We start from the raw sequence: 27,878 nt of genomic DNA, 5'->3' as shown, positions 1-27,878 counted from the left end.
CTGGAACTGAAAACTGAAATAGGATTCCTGCATTCAGCACCCAAGTGATAAAGAACATTGAAACTAGAAAAAAGTAAAATTTAAGAATTTAGGAGAAAGGTTTTGTTTGTCCTTTTTTTTAAATATATATATATATATATATATGTGTAATTTCTACTCTCTTGTTTCCAAATACTATATTTTGATCACCAAACCAACTTTCTTAAATTATAATAAAACTCTAAACGTGTCTTATTATTGTGTGTCCGAACACAAGACACACATGTCCTTGATGTGTCTGACATTTGCTTGATCTGATTTCTGTTGTACTATTTTCTGTTGAACCTTTGTCATTCCAATATTTGGTCTCATTATTCATTTTCATTCTCTTTTGACTCCTGCCCTCAAATGATGTTATCAGGTATTTTTGGCAACTGATGATGATGCTACACCTATTATTTGTTTACTTCTCCAAGAACAAAAAGAGTTGTTGTCAGTGAGGCTGCAGAGTGTAGAGATAAATAGTGAGATTCTCTATGACATAAAACCTGACATGAGTTGGAGTGTACCAGCAGTTGCTGCAGCACCTGTTATTGTAACTTGTCCGAGGTAGAGTAACTTTGTTTCTTTGTTCTTGTGTTTGCTAGTTGCTCAGTGATCTTTTGAACATGACTCCTTTACTTTTTCTTATTCAGAGTGAAAGTGGGACTGCTGCCATGCGTAGACATCATGGCTTTGACATCAGAAAATGCCCTTCTTCTTTATGTAAGTTGTTTGATTCTTTAATCAACATTATTAGGCTGTCTCCACTTATAAGTTGTTAGAATAGGAATTATGTTAGAATAGGAATTAAGTAAGAATCGGAAATACGTGATTGTGTGATTGTGTTTCCTTATACTATACTCAGTATTATCAATATAAAAGGGAATGAAGTCTAACTCATTCCCTAACCTTTTGTCTTCTCTAAACGTTCATGGTATCAGAGCCTCAACCCTAGCCTATCCCTCCTTACCTCTACCGGCAGCCTTGTCTTGAGTCCAGGAGACCCGACATCCACTGTAGACCCTCAGATAGCCACCGTCGATCCTTCGACAGTCCAAACCACACCTTTGTCAGCCTTGCCCAGGCCGTCGGCAGCTTCTCTGAGTCCCTAAGGGCCTATCGGTAGTCCCTTTGACTATCTAGGGGCCTGTCGACAGTCCCCTTGGCCTTCGTGGCCCTTGTCGACAGCGTCTCTGGTATGCGTGACTCCGGTCAGCATCTCTGAGTGTCGGTTTGCCTCCTGCCTTAGTCTTCATCTGTCTTGGTTGGATAGTCAACACCCTTTTACTTCTCTTTTAAAACACAACCAGGAAAAAAATAAAATAAAATTGGCTTCTTAAATTCTTTATGCTTTTCTTATCATGGTTCCTCCACTCTCATCTTTCGGGTTTGTGATTGACTTTGTGATTGAGGACTAGTGAGTAGAGTCTCCATGGCAGATTTGACTAGTGAGTCTACTACCTCTCAACCATCTCAGGGCGTGAGTTCGGTTATCCCTTCTCCTATGACTGATAACCTCAATCCTGGCCTTAAAATTACCACCTCTCTATTTAATGGTTGAAATTTCCTCGCGTGGTCGTAGAATCTGACTATTTTTTTGAAAAGCAGAGGGAAGATGGGATATGTGGATGGAAGGGTTCATGCACCCAATATTACTGACCCTCATTATGGCTAGTGGGAGATCACTAATTCTCTAATTATGGGTTGGTTGATCCATTCTATGGTTTTGGAGATTGTAGAGGGTTACTTGTCTATGGACACTGCCTAGGATATTTGGGAGGCCGTAGCTACTACTTATTCCAGGAAAGGGAACTTCTCACAGGCTTTCGAGTTATGTCACTCCATTAAGCGGTCGGTGCAAGGTGAGATGATTATCCTCAAGTATTTTACCTTCCTTAGCAATGGATGGAATCGTCTTGATCACCTTTAGGATTACAAGCTTGGATGTCCCACCGATTCTGCTGGTTACCGGACATTTGTAGCGCACGAGCGGGTCTTCATGTTCTTGGAAGGCCTGAATGTAGAGTATGATCCTGTTCGAAGCCGAGTCCTTAGCATGGATGTGCTTCCTTCTCTTCAGGAAGCCTTTGCTTTTGTGTAAAATGAGGAAAGTCGCCACTCTGCTATGCTTTCTCTTGTCACTAGTGATCGCTCCGCCTTGGTTTCTACCCCTCCTCGAGATGGAATGGCTTGTGGTTCTCGTCCCTCCTCTGAGAAGGATCAGCTTTACTGTAACTACAGCCGTAGACCTCGCCACACCAGAGAAACTTGTTGGAAGCTGCATGGCACCCCTTCTGGTGGCTGAGGAGACCGTCCTGGTACTCGCGGGGGTCGGTCTGGTCAGTCGAGAGGCCGAGGGGCCAATACACGGGCGCATCTTTCCGACACGGTTGAGCCACCACCTTCATCTCTAGTTGTCTCACTAGCTGCTGATGTTTCGGGATTGCCTGCCTTGGATTTTGAGATTGCTCTTCGCCCCTTGTTAGACCGTCGAGCCTCTTTTTTTGCTATAGGTGCACCTTTTTCTTCCTTTGCCAATTCAGGTAACTTGGCTTCTGTGACGCCCCAAATTTTTTTTTGGACATCATAATAAGATTTAGAACTTAAAATCAATGTTGCCACCAAACATCACTAATATCCATTAATTAACAACCCAAAATTTAAAGTTTTCAAATTATAATTCTAATAAAACTTAAAATTTAGTCTCGGTACACAAAAAGAAAATAGAACAATTACGAAAGAAAAACTAGAGAAAACTAGGAAATATAAGAAATGGTTCGTGGAATTTGGGGACTCTTCAAGCTAACTAAGGCTGAATGTCACCTTGCAAGGCCTCGGTGTTTCTTTCGTTTTCTTCAGTACCTGGCATAAAACGCCAGGGCAACGAGAATGCCAATGAGTGACGAGCTCAGTAATAGACTACAACCCGAAAATACCCACCTCGATAATAATATTTACAATTAATGAATAATGCGTAGTAACAGAATAACATGTAGCATTTAATAAGCATGACAAGAATGCCAACAATTAAAATAATAACAATAGATAAATAAATAAGTAAATAAAATGGCGAACGGAAATAGTGATTCATCATAAGGAAAATGCACGCGTTTCTTTTTAAATTCCCATAGATTTAGTTTATCAGATAAATTTAAGTAACTTCCCGCGTAGCACTATTTCCACTCAACCGCTGAGCAATGGCCACGGGCAATTCTGACTCTCCCTTGGTCAAATATTCAATGTTACTTGCTATAACTACCAATGATGCCCGCGCACTAGGGTTACGTACTCGAGTCGTGACATCATGGTCTGCCCCAAGGGAACGGTCTATGTTGTGACACCCGCACCACCAACCTTATATCGCCTACACCGATAAGAGCCGAAATACCTTCCCGTGCCATGTTAGGGTTCGCAACTCATTGCGCAAGATTCTAAACCGAGCTCGCCCCGTCACTTTTAAATTTTTAATGTATCATCAGTTTAATTTCGTATTTCTTTACTTCGTTGAATTCACATTTTTATGCATGTGTGAGTTTTAGTTCGAGAATCACAGTGATATAATGTTTATATAGCACAACACAATCATATATGGCAACCAAAATAAATGTGATAGAGTGTCTTAGGAGTCAGCACAAGATTTCTTAAGAATTCACATACATTTCCTTTCAGCACTGTATGGTCAAACAAAAAAAATATGAAATCCATACCAAACGATGTTCAACCATTATAATATTTTAACTGGTGTTAGTTCATCGAGTTAGGAAAATATTTCGAGAAGAATACTAGGGCTAAAAACGATTTTAAAATGGAGGAATAATTTTTGGAAGAAAACTGGTTTGCTGGGACAGTGAGTTACATTCACCTCCAGCACAGGTGATCCGGGTTTGAAAAATAAAAAGGGGCCTCAAACGGTGTTAAAAATAGGCATGGTCAGAACAGTTTGCTAAATTTTTGAGTTTAGAACATATTTCCAGAAGAGTGCGAAGGCTGAAAACCAGCCGAAGATGGTCAAATGATTTTTATAAGAAAACTGGACAGATTCTGTCACCTTTTGGAAAAATTGGTGTTTCTCTCTCAATACTTAGAAAAAAATTATGAAATCAGCGGCGTTTGAAAGGTAACTTAAAAATCTAACTTTTCCAATTTGAATCACTTGAAAATTCATTTTGTGGAATAAACGGTGACCTGGTAAAGTCAGCGTTGCTGCTGCCTCCAAACAGCAATGAGGTTAAAAATATATTCAGGCCATGAAAACGTTGTCAAATAATTTTTTTCAATATTCTAGTGTCATGAAAACATGCTAAACTAACTCTAGTAGTTTCGAATTTTATGAAAGTGTTCTCATGAGTTTGTTTAGGGTTTATTCAAAACGGATTAAAACCTGTTTTTGCTGGAAGTTTATTAGTTTTGCAAAAAACACACTTTGTGTCCACCATGAATCACATGCAAGACAAAAAAAATGTTTCTTATTATTATTCCCGTGTGAAACTCTAATCCTTCATATTTACTTTCATTAGTGATTACAAAAATTAATATTGATGAAGAGTAAACATAAATTCATAAACATGCGAGATTGATTCAACAATGGAGAATACTAGATCACATAAAGAGCAAGATCATTAGCTAAACCACTTAACCCATATTTGTAAAAAGGACAGAAATCACATAATCATGAGATTATCCTTCTAGCCAAATGTAACATGCATTGAGCATTTGTGTATTATCAATATGCACTCTTGCATATTTCTAATGTGTAGGTTTAAGAAAACATCTAAGGAAGGGTAGGGTTGAGTATTTCTTTACCTCAATAAAGTAAAAAAATTCTCAAGTATTGAGCCCTTTTACTCCTCTCTTCTCTCCTTCCTCTCTTGCTTTCTCTCCCTCTCTCCCTCTTGTTTGCTTAGTTACGTATGTGTGTGCAAGGGACTGCTGAAGAATGCTCCTAAATGTAGGAGTTTGAGGCCAAATTTATTATTATTATTACTATTATTATTATTATCACTTTAGTTTTACTTTATTTCTCTTTTGGGCTTAGGAAATACCACCTAATAGGGTAGCTTACAGCTGCTGCATATCGTGGCTGCTTTGGCAAGGTCTTGCAATTGGCCATCTATGCATGTGAGCATAGAGTGGCAGCAAGCAAAGGCGTGCTTGGCATGCTTGGGTTGACTTTCTCTTCCCAAAATAAATTTTGATTTGATTTGATTTGATTTTTTTTTTTTTAAATCAATTGAATAAATATATATAACCTAGTCCCTAGATATTTTGCTCCCCACTATCTTCTGATTAATTCAGTTACTATTTATTTAACTCATTTAGTTTCCACAACTGTATTTTGATATAGAAATTTAATCACAGCAAGACAAAAAAATTTATTTAAAAGAATTTAATATTGGTATTAATTATGGTGCTATTAATATTGTAACATTATAATTTAATAGCTTAATAATCACTATTAATTAACTAATTAGTTGTCTAAAAATTCAGGTTCTTACAGCTTCATTCCCATGTGCATTGCTATCTCATACGTCTGTACCATGGATTATTGATTCTGGTGCTTCCGACCATATGCCTGGCTCCTTTAATTTATTTTCAGAGTATAACTCCACCTCAAGTCAGGAAAAAGTGCGTATTGTTGATGGTACCATTTCGTCTGTGTCAGGAAAAGGTTTAATTCATGCCATATCTTCCCTTTCTTTGTCTTCTGTCCTCCATGTTCTCAATTTCAGTGTTAATCTTTTATCTTGGAGTCGTATAACTCATGACTTAAGTTGTAGCGTGACATTTTTTCCTGATCATTGTCTTTTTCAAGACCTTATCACTAGGAAGAGGATTGGCAGTGGTAGAGAGGAATATGGGCTTTACATTCTAGATCAGACAGGCAAGCTAGCTCATTCATCTATTCAGTTACCATTCACTGAGGAAGACATTTGGCTGTGGCACTGTCGCTTAGGACACCCCTCTTTTTTATTACTTATGCATTTATTTTTATTTGTTTTTGAGAAAAATAATGTGTCAGATTTTCAATATGAATCTTGCCAACTTGGAAAACAACATAGGGTCTCTTTTGCTCCTTCACTTCATAAAAGTTCAGTTCCCTTTTCTTTGATTCATTCTAATATATGGGGTCCCTTTTGTTTTGTGTTTGTAACCGGTCACAAATAGTTTGTTATCTTCATAGATGATTGTTCCAGGGCTTTTTGGGTCTATTTGATGAAAGATAAAAGTGAGGTGTTTTCTCTGTTTCAAAACTTTTATAAAATGATTTGTACTCAGTTTGGGGCGGTTGTACAAATTCTACGTTCTGATAATGGGGGAAGGGAATATATTGACTCTGGCCTTGCCACTTACTTTGCCACTCATGGCATTATTCACCAGACATCTACTAATACCCCTCAGCAAAATGGTGTTGCCAAACGCAAAAATCGCCATTTCCTTGATGTCGCTCGTTGTCTATCCTTTGAGATGCGGGTTCTTCGTTCCTATTGGGGGAAAGCGGTTCTTACTACTGCTTATTTGATTAATCATCTTCCTACCCAAGTCCTGCAAAAACAAACACCTCTTTAAGTTTTGTTCAAGTCTAGCTTTTTCGGATTCTCCATTTCTCCTAAGACTTTTGGCTGTGTTTGCTTTGTCCATAATCATTCACCCGCTCGTGGTAAATTAGATCCTAGGTCCCTTAAGTGTGTTTTTCTGGGTTATTCTGTCACCAAAAAGGGTTATAAGTGTTATCATCCTCTCACTCGCAAATGGTTTGTCTCTATGGATGTCACTTTCTTTAAGTCTCAGCCTTACTTTCCGACCTCCCCGGTATCCCAGCCATTCCTTCAGGGGGAGCCTTGGTGTGAAGAGATTCCTGTTCCACTTTTGCCTGTGGTTGAATAGATATAGGATGATGAGCCAGCAGTTGTTGAGGAAAAGGAAGCATGCAAAGTTTATATCTGGGAAAAGGACAAACAATGAGTTATTTGGATGCAAGAGACTACTTTCCTTCCTCTACTGCCAACTTTTTCTCCGGATAAGTGTCTAGAGTCAACCCTTTCTCCTGAGAGTCCAGGTAATTTTGATTCTAGTGCTTTTATTCTTGCTTTTTCAGATCTTGATATTCCCATTGCTAATAGGAAGGGAGTTAGGTGATGTACTCAGCATTCTATTACTAATCACGTCTCTTATTCTAATCTGTCTTCGTCATATAAAGTTTTTGTGCCTAAAGTGTCTTCTATGAGTCTACCAATCAATTTTCAGGATGCTCTCTCTATTCCTGAATGGAAGCATGCCATGATGGAAGAGTTGAGAGCTCTCAGCACGAGTAGCACTTGGGAGTTAGTGGAGTTATCGAGAGGCAAAAATTCAGTTGGGTGTAAGTGGGTGTATACGGTAAAACATAAAGCAGATGGGTCCATAGAATAGTACAAAGCAAAATTGGCTGTTAAGGGCTTCACTCAGACTTATGGGATGGATTACCAAGAGACATTCACACCGGTTGCTAAGATGAATTCTGTGAGAATCTTACTCTCTCTTGTTGCAAATTTGGATTGGCCAATTCATCAGTTTGATGTAAAGAATGCCTTCCTTTATGGAGATCTAGCAAAAGAGGTCTATATGGATATTCCTCCTGGTTTTGCGGATGCTAAGTCTAAGGGTAAAGTATGCAGGTTCCGAAAGTCACTTTATGGGCTAAAGCAGTCTCCTAAGGCTTGGTTCGAAAGGTTTGCTTAAGCTATGTTGAAATATGGGTTCAACCAAAGTCAAGTTGATCACACCTTGTTTGTGAAACACTCCTCACGTGGTAAGACCATAGCTCTTATTGTCTATGTTGATGATATTGTTCAGACAAGAGATGATGTTGAGGAGATTCCTCGTTTGAAAGAATACTTAGCCAAGGAGTTTGAAATCAAAGACTTACGTTATTTCAAAGTATTTTTTGGGCATTGAAGTAGCTTGGTCCAAGAATTGCATCTTCATATGCCAAAGGAAGTATGTACTTGACTTGCTAAAGGAAAGTGAAATGCTTGGAGGTAGATTATGTGATACACCTCTAGAACCGGGCTAGAAACTGAGTGAGGATCAAGAGGGAGATCCTGTGGACAGGGGGAGACATCAGAGACTAGTGGGAAAGCTTATATACTTATCCCACTCATGACCTGACATTGCCATTGCCATGTGTGTGGTGAGTCAGTTTATGCATGCTCTAAGAACTTCCCACTTAGAGGCCGTTATGAGAATCCTGAGATACCTGAAATCTTCTCCTGGAAATGGTCTCTATTTCTCAAAACATAACCATCTCAGTATGGAGGCATTTACTGATGTAGATTGGGTTGGATCCGTTACTGACAGACGATCAACTTCCGAATATTGCACATTTGTTGGTGGTAACCTAGTCACATGGCGAAGTAAGAAACATAATGTGGTTGCTAGATCTAGTGCTGAGGCAAAATTCAAGGCTATGGCACAAGGTGTATGTGAGTTACTATAGATTAAATTATTGTTGGGAGACTTGGGAATCCATCCGAATGACTCCAGGCGACTATACTGTGACAAGAAGGCTGCAATCAACATAGCTCATTGTAGAAATTTAATGTATAAAGAGAAATGATTGTATTATTGATTGTAGTATCTTTTCTATTACAATGAGTCCTATATATAGAAGATTAGAGGAGGTAGGTATGTAGTAGGTGGAGTAGTAGGTGGAGTAGGTGAAGTGGTAGGTTTTAACAGCCCCCCGCAAACTCAAGGGGGATAGGAACTGACCAACTTGAGTTTGGAGAGAGTAACAAAATAAGAAAATAGACTAATACATAAAATAAAAGAGGATAAGAGACACTATATGGTCGTGTCAAACCGTTGGTGAAGACACTGGATGGTTGTGTCATAACGTTGTAGAGGACACTGGATGGTTGTGGCAGACCGTTGTAGTAGATAAAGTCTGGACAGTTAACGAGGTCACACCGGACCGATGGAGAAGCTAACCGGAATCAATGTCGGGACAGTTTTATGGGGTCATGTCGGACCGATGGAAAAGCTAATCGGAATCAATGTCGGGACAGTTTATGGGGTCATGTCGGACCGTTGGAAAAGCTAACCGGAATCAAATGTCGGGACAGTTTTATGTGGTCATGCCGGACCGTAGTAGAGTACACTGGATGATGGTGTATATAGGCTGCCCAAATATATATACATGGATATATATATATCGAGCCCTCAAAAGTCGCGCCCTCAAAAGGCGCGCCCACTTCATCAAAAGTCGTGCCCGACAGAAATCATCGAGCGGCGAGCCATCAAAAGGGGCGCCAGACACGCGGCGAGACACTTGATCGACAGAGCGCGTGTCGGCCCCTTCGTCATGGTCTTTATAAACCGAAGCGGAGGCTGAGGCTTGGAAGCATAACAAACCAGTGAAAACCTCTTCGTTCTCTGAGAGCTTGTCTCGAAGAGCTGCAAATCTTGAAACACTCTGTAACCAACCCTGCGCTGAAACACTCAGCAACCCAAAACATGGCCTCTTCTTCCTGTGGTCTGCTCACTCTCTTTCCAGACCTCAACGAGTCCACAAGAGAAATAACTGGTGCGGTGGCACGTGAACCTCAACCAAACACCTCTGGTTTTGCTCCGTTGAACTTTCCGATGCGGTCTGTGGAGCAAAAAATGGCAGTGCAAACGGATATTGAGGCCAATTAGTATACATTGAAGTCATGTGTGGAAACTATGACTGCGGTCACAAATTTGTCGCACCGGCTGCAGAGTAGGACAAATGAGGTGCAGCAGTTAAACGCCTAACTGGCTCTGCTCCAGCGCATGTATAAGGATGCGCGAGCAGAGATAAGTGTGCTAAAGGCGGAAAATAAGGAGCTGAAGCGGAAGGCCACCGTTATGTTCCGATTTGGAGGGCCGCCATATGCTGCAGTGCAGGAGCAGAGAGTAGTGATCGTGCGCAGTGGAGTAGGAAACACGGAGGTAACACCATCAAGGGCCGCCCAGGACAGAGGCAAGAAGAAGAGACCGGCGGCAGAGTAGAGAAGAAAAATCTCGCCTGTGGATGTGGTTGTTTGGGTTTTGTTTGTGTTTTTTTTTTTTTTTTTTTTTTTGTTTTGTAGTGTAAAATGGTGATCGGGGTTGATCCCCGGCATGAAGAAATGACAAGGGTGTGGAATGTTTGTGGTGTTATTTTGTGGTGTTGTTTTGTTTAAGAATAAAAATAAAATAAAATAAAACAACGGATAAAGAAAATAGATAAAAATATTTGGGGATGGGTCATATGAAAAACATCGGTGTGATTGTTTTTTTTTTTTTTTTTTTTTTTGGTGGAATATAAAAAATAATAATAAGATAATGGAAAAAGGGTGATGCTCACTACCGAGTTGTAGAATAAGGAAATATGGATGGAAAAAGAAAGATAGAAAAAAGAAAAGAAAATAAAATAAAATAAAAGTAGGGATAAGGAAAATATATTATAATAAAAAAATATAGATATATATATATATATATATATATTAAAATAAAAGAAAAGTGTTAAATTTAATGTATAAAGAGAAATAGAGAATTGTATAGATATTGATTGTATTATTGATTGATGTTTTGAATGTTATGTTGAGCTCTCTCCTTTATAGAGGAGAGGGAGAACAATTACAAACCGAAAGTAGAAGCACAAACCAAACAACATTATTAAAGGTACATTATTAAAGCATACTAATTATTATACTAATTATTATACTAACCTAATTATTAAAGCAACATTTTACATATTATATTCTAACAGCCCCCCTCAAACTCAAGGAGGATAGGAACCTACCAACTTGAGTTTGGAGAGAGTAGAAAAATAAAATAAAATAAAAATAGGATAGGAGACACTGTATGGTCGTGTCAGATTGTTGTTGAAGACTGTATGGTTATGGCAGACCGATGTAGACGACAGTTTATGGGGTCATGTCGGACCGTTGTAGCAGACAATGTTGTGACAGTTGTTGTGACAGTTTACGGAGTCTTGCTGGACCCTTGTAGAAACTAACCGGAATCAATGTCGGGACAGTTTATAGAGTCTTGTCGGACCCATGAAGGAGCTAACCGGAATCAATGTCGGGACAGTTTACAGAGTCTTGTCGGACCCATGAAGGAGCTAACCGGAATCAATGTCGGGACAGTTTACAGAGTCTTGTCGGACCCTTAAAAAGTCGCACCCTCAAAAGGTGTGCCCAATCTTTCAAAAGGCGTGCCATCAAAAGGCGTGCCCAATCCATAAAAAGGCGTGCCATCAAAAGGCGCGCCGAAGTTGTCGGCGAGCACCGAGAGGCGCATGATGCGCGTGTCTGCCTCTTCATCATGGTCTTTATAAACCGAAGCGGAGGCTGAGGCTTGGAAGCATAACAAACCAGTTGAAACCTCTTCGTTCACTGAGAGCTTGTCGCTAAGAGCTGCAAATCTTGAAACACTCTGTAAACACTCTGTAACCAACCCTTTTCTGAAACACTCAGCAACCCATAACATGGCCTCGTCTTCCCGTTCAGCTACCCAGAATATGGCCTCTTCGTCCCGTGGTCTGCTCACTCTCTTTCTCGACCTCAACGAGTCAACAAGAGAGATTACTGGTGCGGTGGCCAGTGAACCTCAACCAAGCGCCTCTGGTTTTGCTCCGTTGAACTTTCCGATGTGGTCGGTGGAGCAAAAAATGGCGGTGCAAACTGATATTGAGGCCAATCAGTATACTTTGAAGTCATGTGTGGAGACCATGACGGCGGTCACAAACCTGTCGCACCAGCTGCAGAGTAGGACAAATGAGGTGCAGCAGTTAAACGCCCAACTGGCTCTGCTCCAGCGCATGTATAAGGATGCGCGAGCAGAGATAAGTGTGCTAAAGGCGGAAAATAAGGAGCTGAAGCGGAAGGACACCGTGATGTTCCGATTTGGAGGTCCACCGTATGCTGTAGTGGAGGAGCAGGGTGGAGTGATCGTGCCTAGTGGAGTGGGAAACACAGAGGTAACACCGTCAAAGGCCGCCCAGGACGGAGGCAAGAAGAAAAGACCGGCGGAATAGGCGAAGAAGTGAGGTCGGTTGGTGGCCGGCTGCAGAAAAGAAAACAAAGCTGTTTTTTTTTTTTTTTTTTTTTTTTTTTTGTGTGTGTAAAATTGCGATCGGGGTGGATCCCTGAGATGAATAAAATATGGTTTGGTGTGCAAAGTTATATGGTATGAATGGAATTGGAAAAAGATTAAAAATAATGTGAAAGAAAAAATAACAAAAATATATGTGAAATCAAAAATGAAAGATGGGGGAAATAAGGAAAGTGGTTTGGAGAAAATAAATAAAAATAATGGAGTTGGAAATCAAACGGAGGAGAGATGATGATGTTTTTTTTTTTTTTATTTTTTTTATTTTTTTTAAAATATAATATAATAAAAAGAGATATATATATATATATAAATATAATAAAGAAAGTGGGGAACAAGAGTGTAATGAAAAAGAAAAAGTATAGGTTGGAGAATTGAGCATCGTGGGTCACATGGGTGAGTGGTGGAAAATGTGATGATGGTTTTGGGTGGAGAATATTTTAGAATGGAAAAGTGTATATAATAATAATAAGAAAAGGGAATTGGGTGGCCCGAGGAGGGTTCAATTCTTTTTGGTATAAATAAATAAATAAAAGAAAAAAGAAAAGAAGAATGGTTGTCCTACCAATAAAGTAAATGATAAGATGATAGATTATTGTCTAGGTGGGCACAGGATATAGATTATTTAAATGATAAGAAGAATTATTTTATGAGAGAGTGGGAGGAAGATAATGAAAACAATGTGTGGTGGAAAAGGTGGGACACTCAAACAACTGTGTTTTCACCGAAGTTGTTTTTTTTTTTTTTTTTTTTTTTTTTTTCCAGATCGGGCTCTGCGAAAGCTCTTTCTTTACTCGCTGCGACGGCTTGCAACTTCGACTGAACAGACAAAGCCTCAAAGCCCTAGCCATGTCGCTGGTAGCGAATGAAGAGTTCCAGCACATTCTGCAAGTGCAGAACACGAACGTGGATGGGAAACAGAAGATCATGTTTGCAATGACATCCATCAAAGGTATCGGCCGTCGTTTCACCAACATCGTCTGCAAGAAAGCCGATGTCGACATGAACAAGAGGGCTGGTGAACTTTCAAATCAAGAAATTGGTAGAGTGGATCACATGGGTTTTGCTTCCTTGTTAGTGTTTTTTTTTTTTTTTTTTGTTTGTTTGTTTGTTTTGTTTTGTTTGTCAGAAACCACTCGATTATTGCCACCACCCACATCCAGCTTTTCCTCCAATTTCCTTTCCCTGTATTCAATATATTCTCCAGCAGTGGAGATGTGTAGAGCGACACTGACCAGTCCCCAAATTTCGCTCTTTCGGCACAACAATGCAATGCAAGAAATATGAGCTACTGGAGTTGCTCAAATAACAACAGTTCCTTATAAAAATGATCCAAAAAAGAATTGAGTGAATAGTTGTGCCTCCTTTCCTCACCGGATTCGATTGGGGTTGGGTTGGACGGCTCCAGTGGTTGCGGCAATGGCGATTGCGGGGGCGAGATGGGATTGCGTCGGTGGGTCGGGGAAGAGTTGTGGTGGGCAGTCGTTGTGGTCACAGCTATAGGCAGCGGTGGCATGGCTGTGCAGCCGCAACGGTGATGGTTCTTGATTCTTCTCCTCACGCTCGTGGGAGAAAGAGAGAGAGAGAGCCCGAGAGCAGATGTATGTGTGTATGCGTGTGATCTCTTCATCTCCGAACCAGTTCATGCCAGAGAGGGAGAGACCAGGTGCAGAGAGAGAGAGAGAGATATCAAGCATCTCTTGTGTATATGAGCTGGTCTGTGTGGAGGATGGGTCTGGAAAAGCTTGGTCTTCGTTGGCAGCCATTGTAAAGGCAGAGAAGAGCTTAATTATGGAAGAAGGTATGTGTAGAAAAACAAGCAGACTAGGTTGAGGTCCGGCGGGCAGCTAAGGTGAGGTTGCCGCCCGCCGGAGAAGCGAAAATAGTAGATTCTAAACCTGCTCTGATACCATGTTAAATTTAATGTATAAAGAGAAATAGAGAATTGTATAGATATTGATTGTATTATTGATTGATGTTTTGAATGTTATGTTGAGCTCTCTCCTTTATAGAGGAGAGGGAGAACAATTACAAACCGAAAGTAGAAGCACAAACCAAACAACATTATTAAAGGTACATTATTAAAGCATACTAATTATTATACTAATTATTATACTAACCTAATTATTAAAGCAACATTTTACATATTATATTCTAACAAAAAGTGTGAAATAACGTGGGTGGTGGATGTGTGATAGATGAGAAAAAGAGCGTGGGTTCATATCCCACAGTTGTCACCAACACAAACCTGCAACAAGAAGAATCTTTTGTTGCTTTTCTTATGCATCTTTTGTCTACACACTCTGAGTCTCACTACAGGTTCAAATTCAGGAGATTGGTTGAACCATGGCGGTGATATATATAACCAGAGACATGCCCATGGAGAATCCAAGATCAGCCCATCAACTGTTTCAAACCTAAGTCTCAAGTGGGAATTCAAAACAGGGAAAGACATAAGTGCAACACCTGCAATATTCAACGGCACGCTCTTTTTCTCAAAAATCTGTATCTTCTTGCAACAAATCGAAGCGCTATCCAGGGCATCGGACATGGCTGCCCAAGAAATTGCAGAGTTACAAGCAAATGTAAGCTTAAAAACAGAGCCTTGAACTTCATCATCAAAAACCTCTTGAATCAAAATCGCCGGCTGATCATCCACGGAAGCTTGCTCTATCAATTTGATATGCATAAACACATCTTTCATATCAAATCCAGCCTGTGCATAGCTGAGTGGTAATGAATCGTAGTGTTTGCGGATGTTGGAGACGAGCTTCTCTGGAAGCTGACTACCGGGATAGAGTTGAGTCAAGTTCCTCACAACGCTGCCCCAGACGACTTTCCGGCAGCTCTCGATCCGAGACTGTGGCGGCGGAGGCGATTCACGAGCCGAGTCGAGATTGAGTGAGTTCTTGAGCGAGGCGATGGCCTCGGAAACGTTGCGGCTCAGCCTCTGAAACCGCTTTTGCATCGCCGACGACTCCTTGACGCCGGCGATAGCGGCGGCGGTGGCGGAGGAAGAGGAGGAGGAGGACGACGACGATGAGGGTGTAGACGAAGTGTTCGACGAAAGTCCCAACCGAGTGGGTCTTGTTGTTGAGCATACAGTGGTGGTGCAAAGGCAAGGCTTTTGCTCCTTGATCTTAGAGCAGCACAGCTTTGATGGAGGTGTGTTTGATGTGATTGCACCCACGCAAGAGCTCAGCTCTGTTGGGTTGTATGTCACTGCCATGGAATAGGTTGAGGTCCGGCGGGCGGCTAAGGTGAGGTTGCCGCCCGCCGGGGAAGCGAAAATACTAGGTTCTAAACCTGCTCTGATACCATGTAGAAATTTAATGTATAAAGAGAAATGATTGTATTATTGATTGTAGTATCTTTTCTATTACAATGAGTCCTATATATAGAAGATTAGAGGAGGTAGGTATGTAGTAGGTGGAGTAGGTGAAGTGGTAGGTTTTGGTCCAGTTCAACATGATAGAACTAAGCATGTGGAGATTGATAGGCACTTCATCGAGGAAAAACTCACTAGTGGTATCATATGTATTTCATTTGTGAAGACTGAAGACCAACTAGCTGATGTTCTCACCAAGGGACTAGGGAGCAAAACATTTCATGGCATTCTCAACAAGCTGGGCATGAGAGATATCTTCGTACCAGCTTGAGGGGGAGTGTTAGAATAGGAATTGTGTTAGAATAGGAATTAAGTAAGAATAGGAAATGCGTGATTGTGTTTCCTTATATTATACTCAGTATTATCAATATAAAAGGGAATGAAGTCTAACTTATTCCCTAACCTTTTGTCTTCTCTAAACTTTCATAAGTGTTGTACGTCTCATCTACGTTACACGGACTCGTTCATTTTTGGGAGGTACCCGTGTCGACACGACACGACACGGGTACGGGTACGGGATACGGCTGGGATACGGCGAAATAAAAATGGATATGGCTAATTGTTGTTTTATAATATTTTTGTTACAAAATTTCTTTTTTGTTCTTGGTTTGAACAGGAAGAGGGTAAGATGAGAAGAAACAAACCAAGGAAATCCAGAATTTCACAACTTGATTTGAATGGAAAGGAAAAGAAACCTGAAATGTTGACGCAAAGTTCAACACGACGAAGTCGAAGTGCGAAGTCGATCTCATCTTCCTTACATGTACTTGTGTCGATCTCTTGTTCTTCTCTCTCCAGTTGCGTTCTCAATCTCTTGTTCTTCTCTCTCCAGTTGCGATCTTGATCTCGTGTTCTTCCCTCTCTCGATCTCTCCTGTTCTTTCGTCTCTCGATCTCCTCTTCTCTCTCCCTCTCTCTCTCGATCTGTCATTCTCTCCCGTATCGTTCTCAATCTCTCTCTCACCCCAATATTATTTAAAGATAAGAATGACTCTCTCAACTCAGCAAGCTACTGACTACTCTACTTCTATTTAAATAATATCTCACCACTATGCCTTTTTTATTTAAATATAATGACTCTCTCTCTCCCTACTATTATTTAAAGACAATAAAGACTCTCTCTCACCTCATTACTTTTAAAATAATAACTTTACAAAGATAATAATTTTATTTTAAAATGTTTTTATATTATATTTAATTAATTAAATATTATTTAAAAATATTTTTATACTATTTTAATCAATTAAATATTATTTAAAAATTTATTTAGATAAGTTTTTAACATGATAATTTAATAAATATTTTTTAAAAATAACTATTTACCGTATCCCCGTACCCGTATCCAAATTTGGATCCATATCCCCGTATCTTTCATTTTCAATTTTAAGATGTCCGACCCTTAGATATGCACCCGCACCCGATATTCGTACCTGAGTCCGTGTAACGTAGCGTCTCGTTGAGTCCATATGATGTCATTTGTCAAGATAAGTTTTTTCATGTTTGCAGTCTTGCATACACTACTCCTTGTTAAGCCACTATTTCTTGCCTTTGAAGGGTTGATATATATGTGTGTGTGTGTATAGGTTAGACAGCACGCCCCCTTAAATACTAATATCATTTTACACATTTTTTCTTGCACAACCATAGGTCTTCATCTTGCTTGAATGTAATAAGTTTTGATCTTCATTATTTTAATTGTGGCATGTAAGAGCCTTCCAGTTCCAACCCTTCATCTTATTTATTTATTTATTTTTCCGTTAAACTTGTTGAAGAATTTTAGTTTAAAAACTTGATTTGATATAGCTCACTCCAATGGTGAGAATCAAAATTTTCATCCGAGGTTTTTAAATATACCTCACCTATCCAAAAAACTTACTTCAACAATTCTGGTGAAACCAACCCCCCCCCCCCCCCCAAAAAAAAAAAAAAAAAAAAAAAAAAATCTTCAAACCTTCATCTTTTAACAATTTCATCAAACTTAATTCAAAAAAGGCTTGTTGAAATTTGGTGAAAGATTTGATCATCCTTGATTTGGTCATCCTCCTCCCAAATCTTCAAACCTTCGTTTTTTAACAATTTCATCGAACTTTATTCAAAAAAGGCTTGTTGGAAATTTGGTGAAAGATTTGATCATCCTTGATTTGGTCATCCTCCTCCCTTGATTTGATACAAGTTTGATGAATGGATTGGACCTCATTTTCATCAAATTTAAATTTGATGGAGGATTTGGTGAAGGATTAGAGATGCTTAACCATAAATGGAAATGTTGAGGGGAGGGGAAAACTAAGTTGTCATGGGATGCGGTAGTAAAAAGAGGATAGGGGTTTAGGGGTTGTTTGGGGTGTTTTAAATAAGTGCATTTTTGACTTTTTGGACTAAAAAGTTGAGAAAAAAAGATGGTTGTTTGGGATAACTTTGACTTTTTATGAAAAAATGTGTATTAAAAAATTGTATAAATTAGTGTATAGGAGAAGATGAGGATGGAATAGGCGGTACGGTGGAATGAATTCAGGATAGCGTGTGCAGAGTGTAGGCTGGGATATGATTCCCTGCTTTTCGGGGATTGAATTGGAGGTGCTACCACGGGTCCCGTTTTGCTAATCAAAACCGTTCAATGTGTAGAACTCGTCGAGTATTATATGCTTGTAAAAAATCACGTTGATCGGATATCGATAGCTATCGGATCGAATTAGTTTTTTTCAACCGTTAACTATAACACCATCCATTTTATAAATTTTAATTGATTTGATCATATAGTTACCGATATCCGATCAACGTGATTTTTTACAGGCATATAATACTCGACGAGTTCTATACATTGAACGGTTCAGATTATTAAAACGGGACCCGTGATGGCCCCCACGGGCCGAACAACACCGTGTTATTTGTGCACCTAAATAAGTGCAATTTTTCCAAAAAGTCAGCTCCGCCTGTGGGACGTCAGAGTTGTTTGAAATTTATGTGTAAAATTAATTTTTTAATATTTTTTTTTGGTGAATAGTGATAACTTTTTAACTTTTTGAGTAACTTTTTGGCTTTTTTAAGACATGCCAAACCAGGCCTTATTTAATTTAGCTAACTATATAGCCCTTGACAAAGCGGAATGGTGAAGAGAGATTCATGTTGCCGAACCCACTTGATTGAGACACAAGGCTTAGTTTGGTTGGTTTTATAGTTCTAAAAGCATCTTAACTTATTATTTTCTTTCTTTTCTCTATCTATTGAAGTATTGTTTGTAAAAGTTTGCTGTGCCTGTTGCTTAATAGTATGATGTTAAAATCTACGTCTTTAACATATGTGAGCTTTTCTAACTGCAGTCTGGGAAGCAATGCCTGTGTAGGTATGTGTTGCCTTCTTTTTTGGGAAAAGATCCGGTTTCACATACTTTGGAGCCTTCAGAAATAGCCTCTGCTCTTCGTGATCTAAAAATTGTTGGATTGGCTGATGCTGTTGAAGGACGTGTCAATGTAATTGTGAATAATGGGCAGGTATGCTAATAGATTTTGTTGTCTATGTTTTTTTTTGGGTTACCTTAAGGTGATGTAAGTCCAACACGGCTTCTTTACAAATGTTAATCTTGATAATTTTTTATGTTGTCAATTTTTAATTGCTTTGTTTGGTAAGCATATAGCTGTAATGATGTTTTTTATGGTCCAAGATTTACAGATGTACATTGAGAAGAAGTCCTTCGTCATCATTGGCAACTGATTGCATTGCAGCAATGGCTGAGGGGCTCACTTCTAGTTCCTATAATGAATTTCTTTTGCTTCTATGGGGCAATGGTGATTCTGCTTATTTAGCTAAGCCAGATTCTAGTGTTGATTCAGAGTGGGAGTCCTTTTGTAGTGTTATAATGCAAATGTGCAGAAGGCCTATCCCCCAAAGGATTTCAGACTCAGGTTTACAGTCATCGTGGGAGTTTCTTATCAACAGTGATTTTCACAAGAACTATAAAAAGAAATTTTGTATTGGATTTTCTCCCAGAACATCACTTGATCTGAAGGGATCAGATTCATCTGAATTATTTCTAGATAGTGCACAGTCCCCTGCTAAATCATTATACACTGAGCTATTGATGGAAACTCTGGATGCTTTACATGCATTATATGAAAGTCTGAAACTAGACAATCTTCGCAAACGGTAAACTCTGATTTCTTATGTATAATTGTGGTGATAATCAGTTTTGGTAAAGAACTTTTTATGTGTGTATGCAACCATTTCTGTTTCTTTTGAAGATTCTTGATTTGGTGCTTCCTTGGTTCTATTTGCTTAGTCGTGATTCAATATATATATATATATATATTCTGTATTCCTAAAAATGTGTTTATGTTTTGGTTGATAATGATGTATGAACATCTATATTCCATCCTATATGGTTGTTTGATGCCTATCTCTAAATTTCCGAAGGAGTAAAATCATGATAACTAGTTTACCTGGATAATGCAGTAACATACCCCCATCACCTGGGAAAAAAATGGGAAATTAATTTTCTATTTTTCTGAATTTTGTATCGCATGTTGGATCGTGTATCATAAGATATTTTAAAATCTTAAAAATAAATTTGTTTAAAATAAAATCTTAAAATTTTAAAATATTATTGTAAATTTGTTTAGACACATGCTGCCTATTGTGCTCTGAGTTGAATATTTGAATTTTTCATTACAGGGACTTGGGTCTTCTGGTGGTTCTACTTTGTAATATAGCTCATTTCCTAGGTGAAGACAGCTATTTGGACCATTATATACGCGACTTTCCTCGTCTATCAAAAAACTTTGGGATATGCCGAACCTCATTTTCCCAGAAAACTCCTCCTAGTTTATTCAGATGGCTTGAAAACTGTTTGCAACATGGCTGTAATGCTGCTAATATTAGTGATCTTCCACTTCTCGTTCGTAAAGATGGAAGTTCTGCAGTAAGCTGGGCCCGGAAGATAGTTGCTTTTTATAGTCTATTATGTGGTGCAGAACAGATAGGGAAGAAACTCTCATCTGGTGTTTGCTGCAATATTGCCTCTGGATCTTCTTGTACCCGTGAGGAGTTAACAGTCTTGGCATTGGTTGGGGAAAGATTTGGGTTGCAACAGCTAGACTTGCTGCCTGCTGGTGTCTCTCTTCCTCTACGACATGTATGCTAATACCTAAAATTTATTTTTGATGTTAAGATGCTAATTTGTTAAGACTTTGTGCTTCGCATTCATGGAAGTGCATAATGGTTTAAGTTTCCCTGGTGGTTCTCATCAAAAGGATATGTGTAGGCTAACATGGGGAGTTGTTGACTAATGACCTAAAAAATGTGTGACATTTGGGAAGCATTAGCAACCCATCATAATATTTTACTATCAGATCTAAATGAATATGTTACATTTATACTTAGAAAATATGAGGAAGAAGAACTTCGAAAATATGAGGAAGAAGGAATATATTTCTGTTATATTCAAAACTTCTTATCTTACAAGACCAAATGACACTCCTTATATAGGAGATATTACAAACATCATTATAACCCATTATATGCCACTTACATATTATATATTACCACTATCTACCACTATCATATTATATACATGCCACTATCTACCACCAACACCACTATCATATTCTATACATGCCACTATCTTTCACCAACACCACTATCATATTATATACATGCCACTATCTTATTATATACATTAACACAAATTTCCAGCACTCCCCCTCAAGCTGGTTTGAAGATATCTTCCATAGCCAGCTTGCTAGTCAGCTTATGAAATTGCTTCTTGTGTAGTCCCTTCGTTAGCACATCAGCTAATTGTTCACCTGTTGGAAGGTAGGTCATACAGATTATGCCAGCATTGATTTTCTCCTTGATGAAATGTTTATCCACTTCTATATGTTTTGTGCGATCATGTAGAACTGGATTATGAGCTATAGATATAGCTGCTTTGTTGTCACAATAGACCTTCATAGGTGTCGGGTGAGAAAGCTTTAATTCTTCAAGAATTCTTTTAATCCACATTACTTCACAGATTCCATGGGCAACAGCTCTGAACTCTGATTCTGCACTACTTCTAGCTACCACATTCTGTTTTTTACTCCGCCATGTAACTAGGTTCCCACCTACAAAGGAGCAGTATCCGGATGTTGATCTCCTGTCTGTAACACTTCCTGCCCAGTCTGCATCTGTGTATACTTCAACTTGAAGATGTCCATGTTTCTTGAACAGTAAGCCTCTCCCTAGAGTTCCTTTCAAATATCTTAAGATCTTATAAACGGCCTCAAAGTGCTCTGCCCCTGGTGAGTGCATGAACTGACTTACCATGCTGACTGCAAAGGCAATATCAGGCCGCGTATGAGATAAGTAAATCAATTTCCCTACAAGTCGCTGATATTGTTCTCTCTCTTTGACTTCTTCAGCCTTAGCAGCTTGTAACTTCAAGTTAGGCTCGATTGGAGTCTCCACCATCTTACAACCAAGCATACCTGTTTCTCCAAGGAGATCAAGAACATATTTTCTCTGATTAACGAATATACCTTCCTTGGATCTTGCAAATTCCATTCCGAGGAAATACTTGAGGGCTCCTAGATCCTTAATGTGAAATTCTTTTGCGAGTTTCTCTTTGAGGGCTGCTAACTCTGCTTCATCATTACCGGTTAAAATGATGTCATCAACATAAACAATCAAAATTGCAATTTTACTGTTTTTTGAATGTTTATAAAATATTGTGTGATCTGCTTGACTCTGCGAGAAGCCACAACTGATAACTGCCTTCCCAAAGCGTTCAAACCACGCTCTTGGTGATTGTTTGAGTCCGTATAATGACTTGTTCAATCTGCATATTCTGTCGCTTCCAAGTCTCTGCTCAAATCCCGGCGGTAGGCTCATGAACACCTCCTCTTCAAGATCACCATTGAGAAATGCATTTTTAATGTCAAGTTGATGTAGAGGCCAATCTGAATTTACTGCAAGAGATAACAGTACTCTGATGGAATTTATTTTAGCAGCAGGAGCAAACGTCTCCTGATAGTCGATCACATAAGTTTGAGTGAAGCCTTTAGCCACCAGTCTCGCCTTGTATCTCTCAACGCTTCCATCTGCGTTACATTTTATCGTAAACACCCATTTATACCCAATTGTTTTCTTGTCTTTGGGTAGATCAACTATCTCCCAAGTACCACTTCTCCTTAAAGCATTCATCTCCTCCATGACTGCTAATTTCCAATTCGGATCATCCAATGCTTCCTGTATATTCCTTGGAACAAACAAGTGTGAAATCCTAGATGTGAAAGCTCTATGGTTTTTAGACAGTCTTTGATAGGAGAGGTAATTTGCAATAGGATGTTTAATGCAATTTCGGACACCTTTCCTAATTGCTATAGGAACATCAAGGTCGGAAATAGAAGGAATAGGATTACCTAAAATTTCGATGCCAGAACTCGGGTGGACATTCGGGTCATTAGGATGGACATTCGGGTTATTATTCCTCAGATGAAATCGCTTCCTAGTATAAACCTGAAGCTCAGGATTTAGATCATTTTGTAATACTTCTCCCCCTAAACAAGAATCTTCTTGACTAGGCACCATAGAACTTGGTTCTCCTAAGTGATCATTATCAGACAGATGTGGTTTTTGTGTAGGATAAATGACATTGGGGAGCGGGATAGAAATATCCCAAAAACGGTCTTCTACTCCACTTGTCTCCTCCTGAAGAGAAGTGTTGGGGAAATAGGATTTTGTTTCCACAAATGACACATCCATACTCACATGAAATTTCTTGGTTTGAGGATCGAAACACTTATACCCTTTTTGTTTGAGGAATAACCCAAAAAAACACATTTTATAGCACGGGGGTCAAGTTTTGAACGAAATTGACTGGGAACATGAACATAGGCAGTACATCCAAAAACTTTGGCGGGTAAATCAGAAAACAACCTCATGTCAGGAAAAAAGGTTTTGAGACAATCAAAAGGTGTTTTGTATGTTAACACCTTTGTAGGCATCCTGTTTATCAAATAAGAGGCTGTTAAAATTGCTTCACCCCATAAATATTTAGGAACATGCATATAAAACATTATAGCACGTGCTACTTCAAGTAGATGTTTATTTTTTCGTTCTGCAATGCCATTTCGTTGAGGGGTATCCCGACATGTAGATTGATGAAAAATCTCCTTTTTTTCCAAAAACTCACCCAACTGCTCATTGAAATATTCTGTTCCATTATCAGAATGTAAAATACCAATTTTGGTTTGAAATTGGTTTTCAATCATATTGTAAAAATTTGTGAATAAATTTTTCACGTCAGATTTTTTATTCATCAAATAAATCCAACATATGCGGGTATGGTCATCAATAAATGTAACAAACCATTTTTTACCAGAAAGAGTAGTGATTTTAGAAGGGCCCCAAACATCACTATGAATCAAATAAAAAGGTTTGGAAGCCTGGTAAGGTTTTGGCAAATAAGTAGAGCGATGAAATTTTGCAAAAATGCAACTTTCACAATGAAAAGAAGAACAATCAATCCCTTTAAATAATTCTGGAAATAAATGTTTCAGATAAAGAAAACTAGGATGTCCTAGCCTATAGTGCCATAGCATTATTTTTTCTCGAACAAAGATTGAACTAGTACTATTAAAGCTCTGAGCTTTTTTTATTACTAACAGGTACTTCATCAAAGTAGTAAAGACCTTCAAGCATCCTAGCACGCCCAATCATCATCCCCGAGTTCTGGTCCTGAAATTCACAATGGGATTCAAAAAATGTAACACGACAATTAGAATCCTTAGATAGTTTACTGACAGACAAAAGGTTACAGGCTAAGTTGGGGATGTGAAGAACAGCATTGAGATTAATTTTCTCAGTTAGTTTAATAAATCCTTTTCCTGCAATAGGTGAAAAACTACCATCGGCTATTCTGATTTTGTCATGACCAGAACAAGGGAAATAGGTACTAAATAAATGGGAAAAACTAGTCATGTGATCGGAGGCACCGGAATCTATGATCCACGGAGAGAAGTTTAGGCAAGAGAAGGCTTTAGGATTTCTACCTGTTTGTGCCAACAAAACACTAGGAGTACCGGATGAGGAGTTGGATTTTATCAGCTTTAAGAGTTGATCAATCTGCTCTTTGTTGAAGGGACCTGAATCGGCTTCATTAGCGGTAGGAAAGCCACGATTTTTCTCTCCTTGTTTGCTGCTTTTCCAGTTGACAGGTTTGCCACGGATCTTCCAACACGTTTCGCGTGTATGGCGAGGCTTGTTGCAAAAATCACACCAGACCCGTGGCTTATCATCAAACCTGCGCTGGTAATTTGCAGCCTTGTTGGCCGCAGCATTGCTAATTAAAGCAGAAATTTCAATTGATTCACCAATACCTTTTTTCTTAAGCATGACGCTCCTTCGGCTCTCTTCCCTTCTGACTTCGGCAAATACTTCGCCAATGGATGGGAGAGGAGGTCTGCCAATAATTCTTCCTCGCACTTCATCGAACTCAATGTTGAGGCCGGCAATAAACTTGTAAATACGGCTGTCTTCCACAGTTTTCTTGTGGTGGTTGCAGTCGTCAACCGATTTTCATTCGTATGTGTTGAAGATGTCAAGATCCTGCCACAACCTTTTCAACGAATTGAAATATTTGGTGACGGAATCATCTCCTTGACGAATCTCTCCCAACTTCAAAGTTAATTCGAAAACTTGAGATTGATTTCCTAGGTCAGAATACATCTGACTAACATTATCCCACAATTCTTGTGCAGTAGTATAGCACATGTAATTAGAGCTTATATCCTCCTCCATGGAATTGACCAACCATGTCATAACCATGGAGTTTTCAGCGTCCCAACTGTCGAACAACGGATCATTAACAGCAGGAGCCTTCTTGTCACCAGTGATGTAACCGATCTTTCCTTGCCCACGGATATACATCCGGACAGATTGTGACCAGCGGAGAAAATTATCACCATTTAGGCGGATGGTGGTGATTTGGACAGAGTTAGAGTTGGACGTTTTCACCGGAATGGCAGCGGCAGGGGTTGAAGTGGTTTCGGACGTGACTTCCGACATGGCTATGACGGTTTTAGGGCTGCTGTGTTTTTTGTTGCTCTGATACCAACTTAGAAAATATGAGGAAGAAGAACTTCGAAAATATGAGGAAGAAGGAATATATTTCTGTTATATTCAAAACTTCTTATCTTACAAGACCAAATGACACTCCTTATATAGGAGATATTACAAACATCATTATAACCCATTATATGCCACTTACATATTATATATTACCACTATCTACCACTATCATATTATATACATGCCACTATCTAACACCAACACCACTATCATATTCTATACATGCCACTATCCTTCACCAACACCACTATCATATTATATACATGCCACTATCTTATTATATACATTAACACAAATTTCCAGCATTTATAGTATTTGGTCAATAATAAAGTCTGGGTGTTTTATTGTCATGTTCATCTACCTTTTATGGAGACATGTTGGTGTCAGTTACTTTTCTATTCTGTTGCACTACTATGAGCTTTCCTTTGGTTTTTCCTGAGGTATGTTAGATTTTCTCAATTTTTTTGTCTAAATCAAATTGGCTGTTGCTTTCTGCACCTTTTAGGCATTGGATAACTGTCGGGAATCTCCTCCCACTGATTGGCCTGCTGCTGCATATATTCTTCTTGGTCGGGAAGACTTGGCTTTCGCTTGTTTGGCACATTCAAGAAAATATAAGGAAATCGAACCTCATACAAATGTGAATTTAATTTCTATGTCTACACCTTATATGCTACCTCTGCATCCAGTGACGATGCCTTCCTCGGTTTCTGATACAAACGGATTAGAGACTACCAAACTCGAGGACTCAGATTCTGTTGATGGAACTGCTACAGATGGTATGGAGCATATTTTGAACTCTAGCACACAGCTGCGGTATGGTCGTGATTTGCGATTAAATGAGGTCAGTTGTGGTAGTCACATTTAGCCAATAATTGTAGAAATATTTGAACAAGCATGTTACGAAGCCATAAAAGCAGTAGGCTGTCAATTATTATTATTATTTCCATTTCAAATTTGAACTCTTATTGAGTTTTGGGAGTTAAGATTAACATGGTGTATATGTATATATTATAGCTGAATAGAGATTGCATTCACATCTTCACTTTTTTACGTCCTTGATTCTTGAATTTCAGTTTCTTCATTGTTGTTGTTGACTACTCTCACTTCTTTTAGGCTAGAAATCTTTTATGCTCTGCTAGACCCGTGTCGATTCAAACACCTGTCAATCCTACTGCTTCTGATCAGGACCTCCAACAGGTAGATGATAAATTTTCAGTTTATTTTACATGCTAAATATTTGTTGCCTTTAAAAGATGATGTTCCCCTTTTTTAGCTAATTGAAATGGAAAAAAAAGAATGTTTGGAACACATTCTTTCAATGTTGGCATTTTTTATGTTCTTCTATTAGTAGTCAGAATAAAATTGCTGTTTGTTAGGAAGAAGACAGTCATACATCTGTGTCGAAGTCAACTGTCAGTGTTCCATGCCATATCTGGTTCAATTTCTAGGTTACCTGACCTCTGGTGATTAAAGCTCTATCGCAAGTGAAAGTTCAGACGATTTCAAAGATGTTTGGTGATTCTGTCGTCTCTTTTTTGGAAGGCTTGGATATTCCTCTGGTATTTGGAGTGGGATCTATCACCTGTTGTGCCCTTGGAAATTCTGATTTTGATAAGAACTAATGGGCAATTATAATGTTGTGGTGTTAACTATTGTATGATGTTCCTAAAATTAATTATTGTCTGAAAAGTATGTGATCAACTAAGATGGTATTAATAGTGTTGATAAATGCAGTAGTAAATTTTAATCTTTGGGTTCTATATTCTAACATTCAGCAAGTGTAAGCCAATGTCCCTGTATAGCTATCATGCACAGAATAAGTATCCTTCATCTGCAGTATATTGGTTTTTGATGGGAAAGCATTCAGCGTAGGTAACAGATTGAGTTGTTGTCAAATGCAACATTACCAGGAAAGTCATATGAATATTAGCAACCACATTGTGACGTTGCATTGTTGTGTTGACAAAAGAAGTCTATGCCTTTTCCAAACACCCCAAACTTTATTACCTAATTGGATTGACCATAATTTTCTTTTGTTGTCTTGTGAATTATGATGACTCTAACATAATAGCTATTTGTTTTTTGTTATGTGTTACTACATTTATGATTGTTCCTATATACCCGTTTCCTTGTTCTCATGTAATTGTTTCTTTTTTGTTCCATTGGTATAGGCCCAGTTATGGCAGCTTGCTCAAAGGACTACTGCACTTCCTCTTGGCCGTGGGGCATTTACTCTCGCCACCATGCATACTCTTCTAACAGAG

The 27,878-nt window shown here is 38.9% G+C and overlaps 2 protein-coding genes across 7 annotated transcripts in view; one reads left to right on the top strand and one right to left on the bottom strand.

Moving 5' to 3' along the window:
• Nucleotides 1-27,878, top strand: part of EMB2771 (E3 ubiquitin ligase) — an 86,283-nt gene that overhangs the window by 23,148 nt on the left and 35,257 nt on the right. For 5 of the 6 annotated variants that reach the window (XR_014340922.1, XM_082888521.1, XM_082888522.1 and 2 more), the window contains 8 exons: nucleotides 401-588; nucleotides 675-744; nucleotides 18,828-18,998; nucleotides 19,169-19,650; nucleotides 20,176-20,635; nucleotides 26,117-26,455; nucleotides 26,728-26,811; nucleotides 27,786-27,878. Coding sequence is in view for 5 of the 6 variants with exons in the window: in XM_082888521.1 (XP_082744647.1) it covers nucleotides 401-588; nucleotides 675-744; nucleotides 18,828-18,998; nucleotides 19,169-19,650; nucleotides 20,176-20,635; nucleotides 26,117-26,455; nucleotides 26,728-26,811; nucleotides 27,786-27,878 (1,887 nt within the window). In the remaining variant the exon portion in view is untranslated. The remainder of the gene's footprint in view (nucleotides 1-400; nucleotides 589-674; nucleotides 745-18,827; nucleotides 18,999-19,168; nucleotides 19,651-20,175; nucleotides 20,636-26,116; nucleotides 26,456-26,727; nucleotides 26,812-27,785) is intronic. The other variant, XM_082888523.1, reaches the window with a different exon arrangement.
• On the bottom strand, nucleotides 14,342-15,478 carry LOC145798975 (uncharacterized). Its single transcript, XM_082888491.1, has one exon. It carries the CDS (start codon nucleotides 15,350-15,352, stop codon nucleotides 14,342-14,344), a length of 1,011 nt encoding a protein of 336 aa, XP_082744617.1. The 5' UTR covers nucleotides 15,353-15,478.

The sequence above is a fragment of the Camellia sinensis genome, chromosome 9 (assembly GCF_055761805.1).
Source record: "Camellia sinensis isolate YWXY chromosome 9, ASM5576180v1, whole genome shotgun sequence".
Lineage (NCBI taxonomy): Eukaryota > Viridiplantae > Streptophyta > Magnoliopsida > Ericales > Theaceae > Camellia > Camellia sinensis.
This window is presented reverse-complemented; position numbering and strand designations above follow the sequence as displayed.